General features: G+C 40.4%; 1 protein-coding gene across 6 annotated transcripts in view; it reads right to left on the reverse strand.

Annotated features, from left to right (window-relative positions):
* Positions 1-17,500, reverse strand: part of dgki (diacylglycerol kinase, iota) — a 64,477-nt gene that overhangs the window by 13,996 nt on the left and 32,981 nt on the right. For 3 of the 6 annotated variants that reach the window (XM_084038948.1, XM_084038947.1, XM_084038944.1), the window contains exons 4-21: positions 14,647-14,721; positions 13,975-14,031; positions 13,747-13,815; positions 13,559-13,627; positions 13,294-13,410; positions 12,785-12,859; positions 11,521-11,616; positions 10,107-10,189; positions 9,697-9,757; positions 9,496-9,609; positions 6,142-6,267; positions 4,654-4,732; positions 4,331-4,386; positions 3,475-3,537; positions 1,969-2,042; positions 1,750-1,861; positions 1,539-1,625; positions 233-345 (exon numbers count right to left, since the gene is read on the reverse strand). In XM_084038948.1, the coding sequence (XP_083895074.1) occupies positions 233-345; positions 1,539-1,625; positions 1,750-1,861; positions 1,969-2,042; positions 3,475-3,537; positions 4,331-4,386; positions 4,654-4,732; positions 6,142-6,267; positions 9,496-9,609; positions 9,697-9,757; positions 10,107-10,189; positions 11,521-11,616; positions 12,785-12,859; positions 13,294-13,410; positions 13,559-13,627; positions 13,747-13,815; positions 13,975-14,031; positions 14,647-14,721 (1,526 nt within the window). The remainder of the gene's footprint in view (positions 1-232; positions 346-1,538; positions 1,626-1,749; positions 1,862-1,968; positions 2,043-3,474; positions 3,538-4,330; positions 4,387-4,653; positions 4,733-6,141; positions 6,268-9,495; positions 9,610-9,696; positions 9,758-10,106; positions 10,190-11,520; positions 11,617-12,784; positions 12,860-13,293; positions 13,411-13,558; positions 13,628-13,746; positions 13,816-13,974; positions 14,032-14,646; positions 14,722-17,500) is intronic. The other 3 variants (XM_084038946.1, XM_084038949.1, XM_084038945.1) reach the window with 2 other exon arrangements.

Raw genomic sequence — 17,500 nt, forward strand, 5'->3', positions numbered from 1 at the left:
CGACTGGAGACCTCCCCAGAGCTTTTGTTTTGATTAAATTGAACACACACGTCCCTCCTTTGATTGTGCTTTGGCGAGCCGAAGGGAGGTGCGGGACATGGAGAGGAGTGAATTTCAGCTCCCACTAAACAGATTGTATGACTCACTCAGTGCAACCCGGGCTTTTACAATACTGCTGGCCTACTTCCTCTATCTGTGTGTGTGTGTGTGTGTGTGTGTGTGTGCGACTCACTCGTTGAGCAGGGGCACAGAGGTGCGTCTCTTGCTCTTCTGGACCATGTTGGCCTGATTTCGGAGGGAGATGCGGAGGGTGGAGGGAGCCAGCCGACACGGCTCGCCGTCCACCTGCGTTCACACGGAGACACGAGGAGGAAAACGCTTCACTTTCAGGATCACTTCGAATACAACACGTATTATACAATACAATACTGCTGGGTTTGAGGGAAATAAACATGCTTTTATATGATTTAAAGGTACAGTATGTAACGTTTCCACTTTAAATTGTCTAAAAACGACTAAACCTATCACATGTATTTTGTTGGGTCTGTTTTATTTGGTTGCCCGTCAGTGGTATCCTCTTTGTGCATGCATGTGCCAGAAGCTGCCATGAATCAACCAGGTTTAATCCACAATTTTATGATACACCTTTTAGATCTCGGTGGTTTTTAACCGGATGCAGGATCTAAGTAATCGGACGTCTAGAAGAGAGACAAGCTGAGTTAGCGGCAGCTCGTCCCCTCCAGGACATCCTGTGTCCGCTGAACAGCGTCAGAGTAACACCTATTTTTAACGTGAAGCTGCCTTATTCAGTGTTTTTACTGGTTTTAATCAGCAGTTTCATAAATCTCTGTGGAGAATAAACACCTCCTGAACACCAAGGGATCCTGACTGGGAGAAGCTGACTGCAATGAACACAATCATCAGCTCCCATGATCCCACGCTACTTCACCATGGCACCAAACTTTGTATAACTTTTTAATAACGTCTTTTGTTATTATTGAGAGACCCCTTGTGGCAAAAAAAAATTACATAATGTGCATTTCATTTCAGTATGGAGTCTGAAGGGAAGTAGAATTTAAGCAAAAGACCTCATGTGTATATTACCACTAGGTATGTGATAGAACAGAGAGGTTTAATGGTCTCCCTCAAGAGAAATGTCTTTGTGATTTAGATTGAAGTCCTTTTTATGTTTTATTGCTCATTGTTTGCAAATATTAAGGTTCCCTGGAGAGTTTTAGACTTCTAGTAGTGCCATACCATTATTTTTCTATGCGTGGGTCCCTCTTTTCTTTATCTTGTTTGCTTTGCATTTTCATTTTCCGGACATATCGTGTGAAACTTGGTAAACAGACAAAAGCCTTGAAATCGTTGCAGTTTCACTGCAGTGAAAATAAGACACAGGTTGTGTTTTTATTATTATTAATAGTCTTTTAAATCTGACCTTTGTTGTATGTTTCTTCTGCTGTAAAAGCTCTAAAATGTATTTGACAACACAGTAAATTCACTCAACAGTCTAATACTTTGCCAAGTGTACTCACCTGAACAGGGACGGTCTTGAAGGTAGTCAGGACGACTTCTCTGCACTGGTGCAATCTATCTCCGTGACCGCCGACCTGTAGCGCCGCCTGGTGGACAAGAGGAAGACTTACAGCAAAGTGATGCTCTCACTGAAACGTACCACACTGCTTCTTTTTCCAAGCCACTTTCTGCTTTATTCAGCTTTTTTTTTAATACTCCTCCTTGTCTCACCAACGAGGCCATGGTGAAGCCGATGACCTCGATGCAGCCGTCGTCATGGCGCTGAGGTTCAAAGTCCCGGTGGTCGCCTGTGTTTCCCCACGGCATGGTGCCAGCACAGTACCTACACACCCAACATGTTTTAAATGTGCAACATCCAGGCGACAAAGCTAATTACTCATGGCAAATCAGTCCATTCAACCCAACTCTGCATGCAGTATGTTCACCTACCTGGGAATGTTCAGGAACACAATGCACTGAAACTTCAGCTCCTGGATCTTCTGAGTTAGATCGGTACCATCACACTGAGGAAGACAGACACGGAGACAAAGTGAAAATGATCATTTGTGTCTTTGACCAGCCGTCCAAAACAGTTTTATACCATCAGTTCCTCCATTAGAGGTCTCATTGAGCTTCACTCTCCGTCCTCAGTTTCCATCCTCACTTTGAATGCTCTCTGAAACCTGCTGTTTGTGGTGGAAAGTCATTCACACGGGTCAAAGTGCACGTCAGACTCAAGAGCACACTGGAGGTGTTGTTGCAGCAACAAGGAGAATGAATAGACCACCTGATGCGTCGTCTGAATGTATCATCAAGGATGCCAGGAAGGCAGAATATTTTCTATTGTTCAGCTAAATGAAATCTTCAGTGAAATGTGATATTCTCACATTTTTCTTACTGTAGACAAATTCCATGAAAACAGCAAAACCAACAATGAATGTACAGTTATTCTCTGTGACATCTCGTCTTAGTCTGTTCCACAGAGCTCCATTATTGTCCAAAATCTATTAACACTTAAGAAGCCACAGTGACACAGTCTACACACTTTAAATATCCTGGATAGCTGCTTCTACAGCTTCATCCTGGACTTTCACTCAGTGACATTAACGTACACATTTGACAGAACTGGCTAATTCAATCAATTTACTTTATATAAAACAAGTCGTGACAGAAATACATTAAACGTTAACATTAGAAACATCACAGAAAAGTCCATGTGACGTGTTTTATTTCAATAAAACAATACATTATAATTATATAATTTGAGTTAATATATTTCTGATGTTAAATTGGAAGCCCATTTTAACTTGAATGTAATCTAAATGAATGAATGATTAACTAAATGTGTTTTCCTTTCAGGAGAAATGGAAACACACCAATGAGCCACACTGTTGCACTGTGTGACATGTTCCTTCATCAACATCAACACACACCAAATTTGGATTAATCCGCCACTGAAAATAGTCCCCAACAAATGCACGAGAACTCTTCGGCTACTCTAGAGTAACGTTTCCTAAGAACTACAATGACCAGCTTTTTAAAGAAATGACTGAGCCTTTTTATAGATGAAAGAATATACCATAAATGATCAGCAGCCTTAGCCTGGGATGATCAAAAGGTAAATCCTTTGCTGACATAACTAGTTAAGGTTACTGCTCCCATAACAGTTTAACAGATGTGATTAAAAAAGAAATCCTAAATTGCTTACATTCGGCTTTGTGTATTGTTAGTATTTTCTGTCATTTTGTAGACGACGAATCAAGAAAACAATCAGAATGTTGGCATAGAGTTCAGTGAGGAAGGGTTTAATGTCTTGCTGAAGGAAACTTCAGCATGGTGGATGTTAAAAGAGGAGATGAAGGACGGTCTATTTAATCACCCGGCCGACCTGCAGCCCAGACATGCCGACATGGAAACCGATACAGATCAGGAGAGAGCGAGCGTGTTCACACTCACCACCACTCTGACGTGCTTGGACAAATCCCTCGAGCTTCTCTGGAGGAAATCTGAGAACGCAGCCTGACACACACACACACACACACACACACACGCACAGAAAAGGACCCATTCAAACAGAATTACAGTTCATTACATTTCCCTCATTAAAAAGAGATGACTCCCCTGCATGCTTCCTCTCCAAATCCCACCCATCATTTATTCTTCATCTCTCACCCTTTACAGGATATCTGCAGGTTTCAAAAAGTTCTAAGATCTCTTTCAAGCTTTAGATTTGAACTGGACAAATTCAATTCTAATCAAAAAAAGAAGCTGGAAATAATTAGGAGCGTCTGATTTCTATTGAAATAATCTAAAAACAATACTATATGTGTTTAAATGCATTATTATTACAAACAATGACACATTTTTACTAAAGTGCATGGTATTCAGATTGCTCTAGACACAGTTCATTATTAACGAACATGACTAGTCACTGCAATTAGGTTTGGCATTGCATGGCAGCAAGATAACATCACTTCCAATAGGATTTACAGGATTTAGGTGACAATAAGACTGAGAGACACAGCCTGCTTTATCCCAACCGCCTCCCTCTTACAGCTAGTAGTTTGTCTATTTTCCCTTCATCTATATTTCCTGTTTTTTTGTCTTCCAGTTGCTTCGTCTGTCCTTAGCCTCGTGTCTTCTCCCTAATCCCCTTCCTTCACTCTGACGTTGCTTTCCTCTCAGCCATCATTCTTGCAGAATGTTTCTTTCTTTGTGTCTCATTAAGCCAGACAGAGAGAGCCGTTGAAACCCAGAAAAGTTTGTGCTAAATGAGTTTCCGAGTGTGTAATAAGTCAAGTGGGACACTCACTCCTGCATAGAACATCTTGTTGCGGAAGCGACTGTTAAACTTTTCAGGGTTGGCCTCTGGAAAGACACAATCAGAGAAGCAGAAAAGGAGAATACATCAAAAATATGTTGCAAAACAACACAGAGGCGTAGAATAAGACTGTGAGAAAATCTGACTCATATCTGCATGCATGAATGCTCCTTTTTAAATATTTGATTCGGTGCTGCTCATCTTTCAGTGGAGCACGATGCATTAATGGGAAGGAGAAGGACTTCATGGAATATAAACACAGTTAATACAGGATGAAATGTGAAAACAAATGCATTAAAATAGATCCCACCGACCTCTGGATTCATGGAACTCCAGGGTTACATGAGCGTCGAAGCCCAGGCTGAAGTAGTTGTTGAAAACATTCAGAGGCAGCTGAGGACACAAATATTCAAGTGAGTACGTTTGTATGCACTACAATTCTATGGCAAGGGGTAGATCTGAGTTTTTATTGAAGAGGAGTTTATGTGAGGTCCATAATCAGTGTGTTACATACAGGAGATGGCGGACGGCACGGCCCCAGTTTGGAGAAATAGCCGAGCATGGGAGCAAAGCAATGTACTGTGGATGGGGGCCGCAGCAAAACACATTTTAGACAGCTACAAAATGAATGTCAGTTGAAGTGCACACTATATTTAGATCATTTTCATCATTTTACCTTGCCTTCAGACAGCCCTGTTCAACGGGGAACTCTCTTTACTCTCTTCAAAGCCACAACACTCCTTTGAGAGAAACACACTAGCAAATTTCACGTTCTGCAGGCTAAAATCACTGTTTTTCTCAATGGAGTCTGGCTGCTTTGAAGAGAGTGTAGATAGATATAAAGGCTTTGGTTTCCATCAGAAAGGGCTGTCTGACGGCGGAGCAGTCGAGCAGTGAAAATATTCGAAGTATACTTTATATACAGCTGATTTAGTGTTAAATACGTTTGACTGCTGCTCCCGAACATGCAGCATCCTGGACTGGTATTCCTGGATGTTTCCCCAAACTAGGGGTGTGCTGAGCGCCACCTACTGTTGGTAACACAGTGACTATGGATAAGTACCTCATACAACACTACTTCAAATTTTAACTACCCCTTTAAGGCATTCATGCATACTGTACAGTACATTCCAGTGTCTCTCATAATGTCCTACTATATACCATGATATGGTTAAATCAAAGTTTGCATCTTCTGTACACACATGTATTCCTCAACACTCATCTAGATGTTTACCTCAACCAGACAAACGGGTATCTTTTGCCACTTGTTTTGACCCTCACATGTGACCTGTCAATCTTCATGAAAAAAGCAAGGTGTTTCAGTTGAAAGGGAATTAGCTGATTTTCTAGCACTCTTGTGCTAAGATAAGTTACTGCTAATTTAAAGAGATCACTTCCTGCTTCTCTTGTTTCAAGGTTCAAGGTTTGCATGGGTGAATTAGATTGGAGACTTTAACTATGAGGCAGCTACATATACTTTATTAGATGACACTGAAGTTAGCAGTGTCAGTGTGGAGCACTGCTGATGCTTGCAGTTACTTTGCAACAAGCACATTCTTCAGTTTAACAGAGTGAAATACTGCAGGGAGGAAGTGCACAAGAAGAAACAACGTGCTGGTTAGATGGCTGCAGGAAATACACTGGTAGAAAGTAATGCAATGAGCCCTTCTTCTACTTCCTGAAAGATTCTGACTAAAGTTCTGCAAAAAAAGTGTTTTTAACGTATTAACCCTCTAATGAAATGTTAACCTTTAAGGGTCCCAACAACACACCCATACACCCGAGCTGAGCTGAAGTCTGACCTTCTGCATGCCCTCCGCTGGCTGTGCAGCACCTTTCTCTACTAAAAGGTTCCACCGGTCCAGCTGCACCACCGAACCGTCCTCCACATGACACAGAACCTTGGACACCGGCTCGTCTGTGTAACCCTGCAGACAGAGACGGAGGGATTTTGATTTACATTACATATACAGTCAGGAGTTACAGCATTGAGCCGATGTTTCCAATCCAGAAGAATTTCATATAGATGACATGACAGAACGCGTGGTGAGATGTGTTTCGTCATCTGCTGTTTCCACGCTCAAGAATGAACTCTAATCTCAACTTCAAGTCCTTCAAGTGCTCAGAAGAACGGAAATGTGAACACCTACGATTTTGACACAAGTGGGCAATTTCATCTGCAGAAGAAGATTCTGTGACACGATCAAAAGCTCCAGAACAGCTGTAAGTGGACCATGAGGGGAGATCCTTTTGACGACTGCTGTTTCAACCATCGGAAGTGGACGCTCAAATAGGTGATGTAGCACTTATCAATAATTAAAACAATTATAATAAACGATGACTCTACTTTATTACTACCATTATTAATAATCAGCTTACATTATCAAAATGTGTTTGTCTTGACTGTTGCTGGTAGTACAAGTATCGAGTATGCATTGACTTTTCAAACTTTGACAAAGCTGATGGTGTTATTGTTATAATTATCATTATCAAATGAGAATAATATGGTTACTCGTGCCTGTTCATGGCGTACCCGTTGTTGGTTAAAACCGTTATAGAAATACCAGAAATAGAATTTTCCATTACAGGAGCATGTACCCTTTGGAACAGGCCTATTGGCTGGCTCCTGTCCTGGACGTGCTGCTTTGCTTTATAGTTACAGACAATAAAAGATGACACAAAAACTAAGCTCATAAAAAAGGAGAAATTCAGATAAGTCATTAAATCAAATCTATTAAAGGTTTCAAGGAAAGACACGAGACGACCAAACAGGAAAGGAAGAGGAAAAAGTAGAAGAATGAGAAGAAAGTCGGGAATGTACGGCAGGAAAACCGAAAATGGAAAGCAGAGATATATACAGGAATGATATTGTGGAGAGAAGGACAAAGGAGGTAAAAAGATGATTTCATCTGTAGCCAAATTATGGCCTCTAAGCCTCTTTTCATCTGTCGAACCGGCAAATTCTCTCTCCCTTCTTATCTATCTGCTGATAAGACCGGAACACACACACACGTACACACACACACACACACACACACACACACACACGCACACACACACACACACACACGAAAGAGTGGAATAGACAGACAGAGAGAGCATGTAATGATGATTGGCTCTCATTAAGTGGTCATTGAGGCTCTGACACAAGAGCACAGACACATACCAGACCTCCTGCATAAATGAGTGGATTTTACAGATAACACACACACCTTACTCCTCCCTTTCATCCTACCATCAATCCATGTCTCCCTGGTGTACGTCACATTAGTCATTCAGGCCAGGTCTCCCTAATGGAGGGTATTTTGTCTCTGTGTCACCTGCTTTTTATTTTCTGTCAAGAAATCAGAGTACGAGGACACACACACGCACACACACACACACACACACACACACACACACAGTCAAGTCACGGGGTCATTCACACTCACACAGAGAGGCGAGGCCGCCGGCGCGATGACTAACACTATCGAGTGTCAGGAAGGGAAGAGAGAAGGAAAAGGAAAGAAAGGAGGGGGAAGGAAAGGAACAGAGGAAAAGGAAGGAGAAGGAGGCAAAAAAGGAGAGGACAAGGGAAGGAAGGAAAGGAAAGTAGAGGAAAGGAATTTTAAGGATGGGAAATGAAAGGAGATGGAAGGAAAAGGAAGCAATGTCAAGAGCAGGAAAGGAGAAGGAGCCAAAGGAAAGGAGAGGAAAGGAAACGAGGAGAATGGAGCAAAAGGAAAACTAAAGAGGAGAGGATATTAACAGTGACAAAAAGCCCTGCAGTCAGACACATCTACGAGGTAGAGGACAAAAAGGACACACTAATTACACACATGGTGGATATGAATGTTCAGCTCCGTCTTGTTCATCGCATCGCTGTTTATCGCTCTCTGTATCAGGACTTGTTCTGCTTTGTACTCAAGTCAATCAAGTCAAAGTCATTTGTGTGTCCTTGCATCGTTCACCATGCACTGATTGCACCACGGAACAGGTCTTCCCAAAACTATGTTGAATTAAATATCACGCAAAAATGAAACGAGGCCAGTTCATGGAAAACATATAAACACATTAAAAAGGAAATACAGTTGATGCAAAAAAAATAAATTTTTAAATACCGGTAGTTTTTTTCCCCAAATGATAGAGAAACCATTTGATAGCATCAGAAAAATAACTAAAAACAGTTCAGGTTTGACTCAGACTTTTGACTCATGTATTTGATGTATTATTATCTCGAAAAGCCCACATAACTGGTCCAAAGAAAAGCCTAATCAAAGAATGTGGGTGCTTGTAAAGGCCTCTTCTTCTATGTTGCAGTACAGTTATGCAATACGATAGTTACAAACTGCAAGAGCCCAAACTTTGCTCGTACAATGTTGAAGAATGAATTTGAATTTTATAGGTTTCTGACACATTTTCTGAGCACCTGGTCCCTTCAATAACAACAAGAACAAGATGTGAAGCAAAAGCTTTTACAGCGGTGAAGATCAACCTAAATGGTAAAGTTGTAACTGGACAAATAGTTGAAGAGGGCTGATAACTCTCCATACAGTAGGTTATCACTTCATTGTTTATTTCCTTCCGTCTAATTACGTGTTTCTTTCCGATAAACACGGATACATTTCTGCTTTTCTTTTTAAAGTTCCATTCAGCACTAATGCAGAACGGAGACAGGATGTAAATAAAGGCTGACTTTGTCATCTTTGCTTGGTGTGTCGGGCCTTGGAGGGGTCAGACAATGGCTAAACGTTGGGCTTTAGAGGAAGAGTTACGCAGGAAGAACACTGTCGTAGACTTCCTGGAATGTGGGTGAGTATTTCTGTCGCTCCCAGAGGTGTCTGAGAGGTAAATATTGGATTTAAAACAACATATAAATATTTGTTTTTTTGTCAGATATGTATTTATATATTTATTTTCATTATTTTATGTTCGTCTACGCCATATTTTTGCTTTCTTTTAAAAGACACCTTTGTATATGCATGCATATATATAAATATATATTTGCAAACATATGTGCAGTATATATTCTTAGCTGTATCTTACAAGCCTACAAAGATAATAAGATAGACGACCTAAACTCAAAAATCCTTAAACAGACTAATGAATGACTGAACATGGAGAACAGGGAGGAGCTGCCACGTCCTGCTGCTCAGAAGTCAAGGATGGGAACTCACACCACCCCAGTTGAGCGTCCTGGCGAGGTCATTTCCTGTTCCCAGAGGAAGAACAGCGACTGGAGGCTGGGGGTTCATCTGCAGCTCATCTAGAGCGGACAGGATCCACCCCACCTTCAGAGAGACATGCAGAGGAAGTATAAGCTGCAGAGATGTACACTAGAAAACATGGACATAGATTAGAACAGACTAGAAACGTACCGTGCCGTCCCCTCCACAGGCAAGGATCCTCAGATTTGGCACTTTTCGATACAACTCCAACCTGACGATTGACACAAAGTGCACAAAGCAGAGCAAAAACAAGGTTTCAGCAGTGTTGCTAAAGAGGAATAAAAGAAGATCATGACTTAAACTGAAGGGAGAAGATACAGCATTTTCCCCCAGCAGTGCATTGTGATAATAACGTCATCCAAAATCAAAATATAAATCGAAATGTATCACTATAATGGCTATAAACACAATTTCTGTTAAGTGCATTATTTAGACTAGTTAAATAAAGCAGCGTACAAAAGTCAGTCATAAGTCAGCATGTGACGTTGACTTTGACCCAACGTATTGAGGAGGGTGAATTTAATATAAGCCTGACCCAATCCCAAGTAAAGGGTACTTACGCCTCTCGCAGCCCCCCCTGCGACAGGTCAAAGACTTGTCGAGGGTTCAAGATCCACATGAACATCTGTAACACCTTGGCACCCTAGAGAGAGACATGTACAGTAAGGATCTCCCTCCAGCTCCTTGACATGACACGAACAATTGGACAACATTAAACCCTATTAGAAGTGCATTGCTTTCGCTGGAGCAGCTCCCACTCTATCATTCTGATGATAATGAAATTATCTCTAGTTATTATCGGACAAGAACTGACATCATCAAACGTTCTGTTGTCGCAGGTTGTAATTACTTACTCAGAACTCAAATATCATTAAATAAATCAGTCACTGTTGAGGCACGTATGCACTCAATGGAGGTGTGAATTATTAAAATACGTATTTAAAATCTCAATATGTCAAGATGCATGTGTGTAGGACAGTCTTCAGTAGAAAGGCTGTTAAGTTGTGAAAATTCAGAGTCACACTATTTATTCCTGCAAAATTATTTATAGACACAGAGGAAGAGGTGCTGAATAATCCTGGTTGGAAAAAACGGGATGCACAGAAACTCTAAGTATATTCTCTAAAAGGTTCAGTACAGTGAGTAACCTTCCACTGCACCCACTAGACCTTTTTAGGGGGGGGGGGGGGATCTTTAGGGGGAGATAGTAGGTCAAAAGTAGATGCCACATAGAAGTGTTGTATGATCATCTGAAAGCTGGGAACCTGAAGATTAATTTCAGATCCTAGTCGTGAATAAAAAAAAAGAAGTCATTAATGAAAAGGATGAAAGTGTAAATGTGTAAAACGGCTAAGTACTATATGATGTACATGGTGGTCATTCCCATGCTCATTAATGTTTAATACGTTGTTGCAGCTATTTGGGGGCTGATACCGTTACAGAATAATGAATACAAATAATCAAAAATCCCATCAAAACACCCCATTAACACACCAGGGCATTTTGTACAGGGGCATCAAGTTTCAAAAATGGTCCCACCTGGGGCTAATTGGACCCTCAAGAGTCTCAGCTTTCGCGTCGGATCCAATTTATGCAATTTCAAGACTGTTTAGGGACCTCAGTATGCAGAAATATTCAAATACACCAATTATAGAATATGGGGAATAACACATTCATATTGCATGCAAAAGCTGCATGTTATTAGAATAAAGTTGGCTTGTTTGTGAAGAAGAGTCTTGTGGGTCCCCATTTCATTCACATAAATTGAGGTCAGCAGTCAGGAGAGCCCTGTGAATAGGTGAACAGGACCATGCAAGGTTTTCACTGCCTCAAACTGAGCCTAAGTCCAGATGGTTATTTATCCTTGTTCCTGACGTGTTCTAGGTTCTATAACTGAGCCTGCTTCAGCCCGTCAGCCCAAGGAGGAGAAGAGGTTATCGAAGAGATAAAAACAAACATTTAAAGTTTGCTGACCTGATTGCCTCCACTCTTGGGATTGACAAAAACCAAGATGGGCTTCATGAGAGGTGAAGGGAGAGGCTTTAACATGAACGGACGCCATTTAGACTCCTGAAGAAAGAAAGAGACGGAACAAGTCAAGACAAAGATGAGCAAAACTAAATAAAGTATGTGATTAGAGCCGCAACAATTATTTGACTAAAATGACTAACTATTTGGATATCATTATGGTAATTCTTCATGCAAAAATGGCAGAAAATGCAGTTTTCAGCCTCTCAAATATGGATATTTCATGCTTTTCTCTGTTTGATATCATATTAAAATGAATATCTTTGAGACATTTCTCACTATTTTCTGACATTTTATCGACTAAATGATCAATTAATTATGCTAGACATTGACTGGCAGTTTAACGGATAATGGAAATATTTGTTAGTTGCAGCCCTACATGTAATACTTGATGCTGAAATGATTAGTCAATTATTTGATTAGTTAATGAACGGAAAATGAGCCCCGATGATTTTGATCATCAATGAATCATCATTCATCAAATAAAAATGCGTTCACCTTTCCACTTTCTTAAATGTGACGACTGTGGAGTCTGTAATGGACAGTTTTCACCTTTTGAAATATTAATATTATTATCATTGTTGATAATAATAATACATATAATTGTTTACATGCTCAATAGGAAAGGTATAAAGCAATAAAATCATTCAAGTGGAATATTTAGATCAACCATAAGACCAAAGGACAAAATAAAACGCGATACACACAAATATAAAGCATGTTATAATATAATATATACACACAATACATATGTTTATAATTGCCCTGACATGACACACACGTACGCACTCACACACAACCTCACAGATTATTTGCCAGATTAAAAATCAATTAAAAGGAAGCCTTATGATAAAAGTGATGTAAACAATAACTCCATTTAAATCAAAAACAAAAAGAACAGATTACTGATGGTTTATTAAATGAGCTGGTTTCTCTGCTGATACATTTTCACAAACACTAATCCGGACTCATTGATGTTCATCGATCCATGTTGTCAGAGTAGGTGACTGACGGACCTCGTGTGATCAAGTAACTTGGTATTTCTTTTACTGAATAAATGACTGAAACGTGCTCAGTCAAGGTGGACATGTGAGCAGCTAAGTGAAGCGTGTTAGTCTGATCAGGTGAGAGGAAAATGAAAAGTGAACCTAATATAAACACTTAAATAGCATCCACAGTAATATTCATTCTCCGTCGTCGTGTTACTCACATCCAGTCCCTTCTTGCTTGCCCTTCGTTTGAAAGATGTCCGCTTTTTTCTCCTGGCAGAGTTCTTAAGTGAGCTCTAGGGTAAACACACACACACACACACACACAGTTCAATGGTTAGTTTACTGCCATCATATCCCTTGTGATGGTAATTAAAAGTGCAATGAAGCATGTGATGTGACTGAGGGATATGTGCGTGTGTGCGTGTGTGTGTGTACGTGGCTATGTGTGTGTGTGATGACGGAGTCACAACCCCAGAGTTCCCTCAGACAGATCAGACATGTGTCAGCTCATATCACATCATGGCCAAATCCTCACACAAACACGCGCGGACACACGCCTTCTTTTAGAGTTTTAAATTTAGATCCAACAAAGTCAATTCTCATCACCGTCACAAAATGACAGCTAGTTAACTTTATCAACAAGCAGACTGTGTGTGTGTGTGTGTGTGTGTGTGTGTGTGTGTGTGTGTGTGTGTGTGTGTGTGTGTGTGTGTGTGTGTGTGTGCACCTGTGGTTTCCTGACTTTGATGATCCAGGAGGGTGGTACTATGACTCCAGCGTGGGCCCCCAGTGAACACGGCTCCTCAATCTGGTGCAGCATGAAGCACGTCACCTTATTGTGGAACTGCAACAAAAACACTCCTCGTTATTATTTACCATATTTTATCAATAGTTCTATCAGAGACACAGTTTATCTTATTTATCTGGGCCAGCGGTCTGAAGTATTAATTCAACCAAATAGGTACATATATCTTCTTGGATGAACTACTTACTGCCTGTTTACACCAGGAACAACTGATGGCGATTATTTCTTTACTGTGGAAGAACTTCTGTTGAAAACTCTGCACAAACAGACAGAAATACACTGAAGTAAGTCAGTATGAACAATACCAGTTAACGTGTGTGTGTGTGTGTGTGTGTGTGTGTTTGTGTGTGTGTTTGTGTGTGTGTGTGTACTCACCTTTCCACACTGTCTACACTTCCCCTCCTGTCTTCGCCTGTGAACCCAGTGATGTCTCAATATGTTCTGCTGTCAGAGGGAGAAACGCCAATCATGTTCACGTTTTCTCTTCAAAGTGTAAACAGGATGCATATTTACTCACACTCTCACACACACACACACACACACACACACACACACACACACACACACACACACACACACTCACACACACACACACACACTTACATCTCGGAGGCAGCGGGACCCTCCCTCTCTGAACGTTGGCTTACATCTGAAGTTGATCTAGAAAGAGACATAGGCGCAAAGACAAAAAACAAATATCACCACTAAATATTAAATAATGCTGGTTTTATTAAAAAAAAAAGAGTTTTTTTTTACCAGGAAGGCATATAACCACATGAATATTCAGCAGATGGAATACATACATATATCACCTACACCGATGCATTTTTGAATGATGTTGTTTCGTTTACATTTAATAAAAGGTATAAAGCATTACATATTCACATATCCAGCTGTGGGTGGTGTGATAGGAGGGATATTAAATAAAAGGGCAGAGATGCTATTTAAATAATCCAACACTGTTATTAGGTTGTTGCACTAATTGTGTTTTTATCTTTTCAATCTGCACAGCGTTCTGTAAAATGCATTTAAAGGCTTAATTTAAATGAATGATCATCGTTTTTATAAGTCATTATTTCCCTGTTGTCGAAGAGGAGTGCCGCTTGGAAGAACAGTATTGTGCACGTTACCCAACATGCATCTCTCCTATGTAAACCACAGTTTATCTTAAGCATAAACCGTGGTTCAACTGCAGGAAACAAACTGCAATGAGATGGTCTTCAATCATAGCGTCTGGTGTGCGTTTAAATGTAAGATGAATTGTGTGTGTCGTACCTTCTCTAGTTGCTCGATGCAGCCAGAGTGAACAACGATCTTACAGACAGCACACTTCCTCCGGGGGGCCGACTTCTTAAAGGAGAAAACAAACACACAGCACAGAGGGCGGTGACATAACCTTACACCAAGTCAAACCTGTCCAGACTTGTCTGCATAAACTCCCCAATGTCTTCTAACAGCTCAGAGTAGAGACGATTATGAATTATTCCTTTTTCACTTTATAGCAATAGTAATAATAATACACATTCTTAACAGAGCACATTTCAAAGCAAGTTACAAGGTGCTTTAGTTCATGGAAAACATAAATCAGATAATCAATAATGAAAGTGACTTGCAATAAAAAATAATGGGTCAACATTCAAGACGCAAAAGTGCTGTTTGCCTTCAGTAAATATGGTATTTTTCAAATACATGATCTGACAGGAGCCGACCACTTTACAACATCTACCCATATTTCTTTCTCCCGCTACAGATAGTAGAAGTCTCAAACCACGTTCAAATGCAACAAAATACAGGACTTTACAGCCACTAGTCGGGGTTGTGTGAACAGGTGAATATATGTTTCTGAACACTTATCATGTCACCAATATGTAATATAGTTAGTAAGCATCATATAAGGGGATTTTTTTTTTGTAACTACTACTTCCCTCTATTTCAGAAAGGACGGGCTTTTTACTCCACTAAATATATTTGACAGCTCGAGTTACTTTTCAGATGAGGTAACTTTTACTTTAGTAATTGAGAAGCTGGAATTTGGGTTTGGCTTTTCTTTCTCACAAGATGATTCATAGATTATTTAAAAAATGCTGCAGTTGAATTTTCTGTTGCACTAATTCAATAACTTCTCTATAATGTCATATTTTCTAGGGCTCCATTCTATTTTCTATCTACTTTGTTTAACTCACAAATTACTGACAGAAGACAATTTTCGCATGAACTCAAATCGGAGAGATAAATACACAATAGGTTGATCAACTCTAGAGAGTTTATCTCATTTTGCACGTTTTGTCATGTTTTAGCCTGTCGAGACATTTTCTCCAGCACATGACTTGCAGAGTTTGAAGCCTCTGCAGCATTCTTCAGACAGTCAGGTTGTTCCTTGATGACGCAAGGTTAATCACATCCAGCTGAGCACAGGTAGGAATGTGCTTATTTATCTCAGCCATGACTTGTCAAAGCCATTTCCACAGCGGTTGTCCTTTTAAGTAGCTCAAAGTATGCAGTACTGATGCTGCATACTGAATATTCATCTAATTAAACCTACAGGAAGACATTATAGTGATGGGATTTTTGCTGCAGCTCCACCAACCTCGGCCTTCTTGTGCACCCGCTGTACTGTATTTACATACCATCAGTCAGATTGTTCAGGTATGTCATTATATAATTGTCTGTTTAAAGGTTATTTCTCAGCTCTGCAATTCCAAGTGCTGTTGTTCTTTGTGAGAGGTGTGTGGACTGTGACAGGGTCCATAATACCTGCAATTTAAACCTTTTTACAACGCTCTGCATACTCACGGTGAACGTGAAAGTTCACCGTCTTCCGTTTCCAGAGGTAATTTATTCTGCTGCTTTGAAGACGTGAATCATCTGAATGAGCGTGGCATCCTGTTTGAAATGACCCAATTTAGGAATATTAAATAGACAGTGATATGTGGAAGAAGCCTGACATCTCCCAAACACATCCAAATGTAACCAAATAGAAATGAGTTAGTGGCATACAGTTCCACTGAAATCACAAGATTCTACTGCACAGTAAGATGATAGAAACTTCAGTTCAGTTTGTTGTTATGAACAAAAAGACAAACTGTACCTCTATGGCACTATGTAATGCCTGGCTTGTGACCGGCTACACCTGGCAGACCACAGGTCAGCCAACCAGAGGGCTTTGCCAGCTTTTAAAAGCTGGAGACATTAAGTATTACCTGCTGCTGGTTCTAAAAGCTATCGATCTTTCCGTTTTAATGAAGAAATTAAAGTCATGTCTGCTTTGATAAAAATGCAATTCAAAGACATTGATTTATTGGTCTGCAGCTGCATGAAGAAAGCATAAAAATAACTGTTTTGAAATTTTGGACCACCGCTCCTAATTCTTTCCCCGACAAACCAGCTCTTAGGGTTTTAGGATAATGTTAGATCATAGGTTTCCATCTGTACATAAGAAGTGGACGTAGTCATGATGACGTCATCCACTGGTTTGTGGACTACGGTTTTGCATTTTGGCCATCGCCATCTTGTTTTTGTTTTTTTTAAACACGAGGGGTAGAGGGTGGCAACCAAAAAGGAAAAATAACACACTGTGAAAGGGTAAAGTTCTAAGACAAAAACAAGGAAAACTTGACCGGACAATGGCGTGGTCGTGACCTGTCAATCACAAGGTAGCCCCGCCCTAAAGCATCCCTGCTTTATGGTTTATGTGACTCTAAATGGACCATAATGTACTAAATGAACTTCATGCTGTATTGAAGAAGACTTAAAACTAGAGATTGAGACTCAACTCATGTTAACAATTCACTGAGATAATCAATCAAGTGAGAAGAAGAGTCATTTTCTCATAGACTTCTATACTATCAGACTTCTTTATGCAAGAAGTCGCCCCCTAGAATTAGAAATATTAGGTTTACAGCACTTCTACTTTCAGAACCTGAAGCTTGCCACCTGTTCCCAACCCTTGGACCACAGACCAGTACCAGGCCTCAGAACATGTGCTACTGGACCACAGACCAGAACCAGGCCTCAGAACATGTGCTACTGGACCACAGACCAGAACCAGGCCTCAGAACATATGCTACTGGACCACAGACCAGAACCAGGCCTCAGAACATGTGCTACTGGACCACAAGGAAACCAAAAG

Source organism: Eutrigla gurnardus (assembly GCF_963514095.1).
Source record: "Eutrigla gurnardus genome assembly, chromosome: 21".
NCBI classification, from domain to species: Eukaryota; Metazoa; Chordata; class Actinopteri; order Perciformes; family Triglidae; genus Eutrigla; species Eutrigla gurnardus.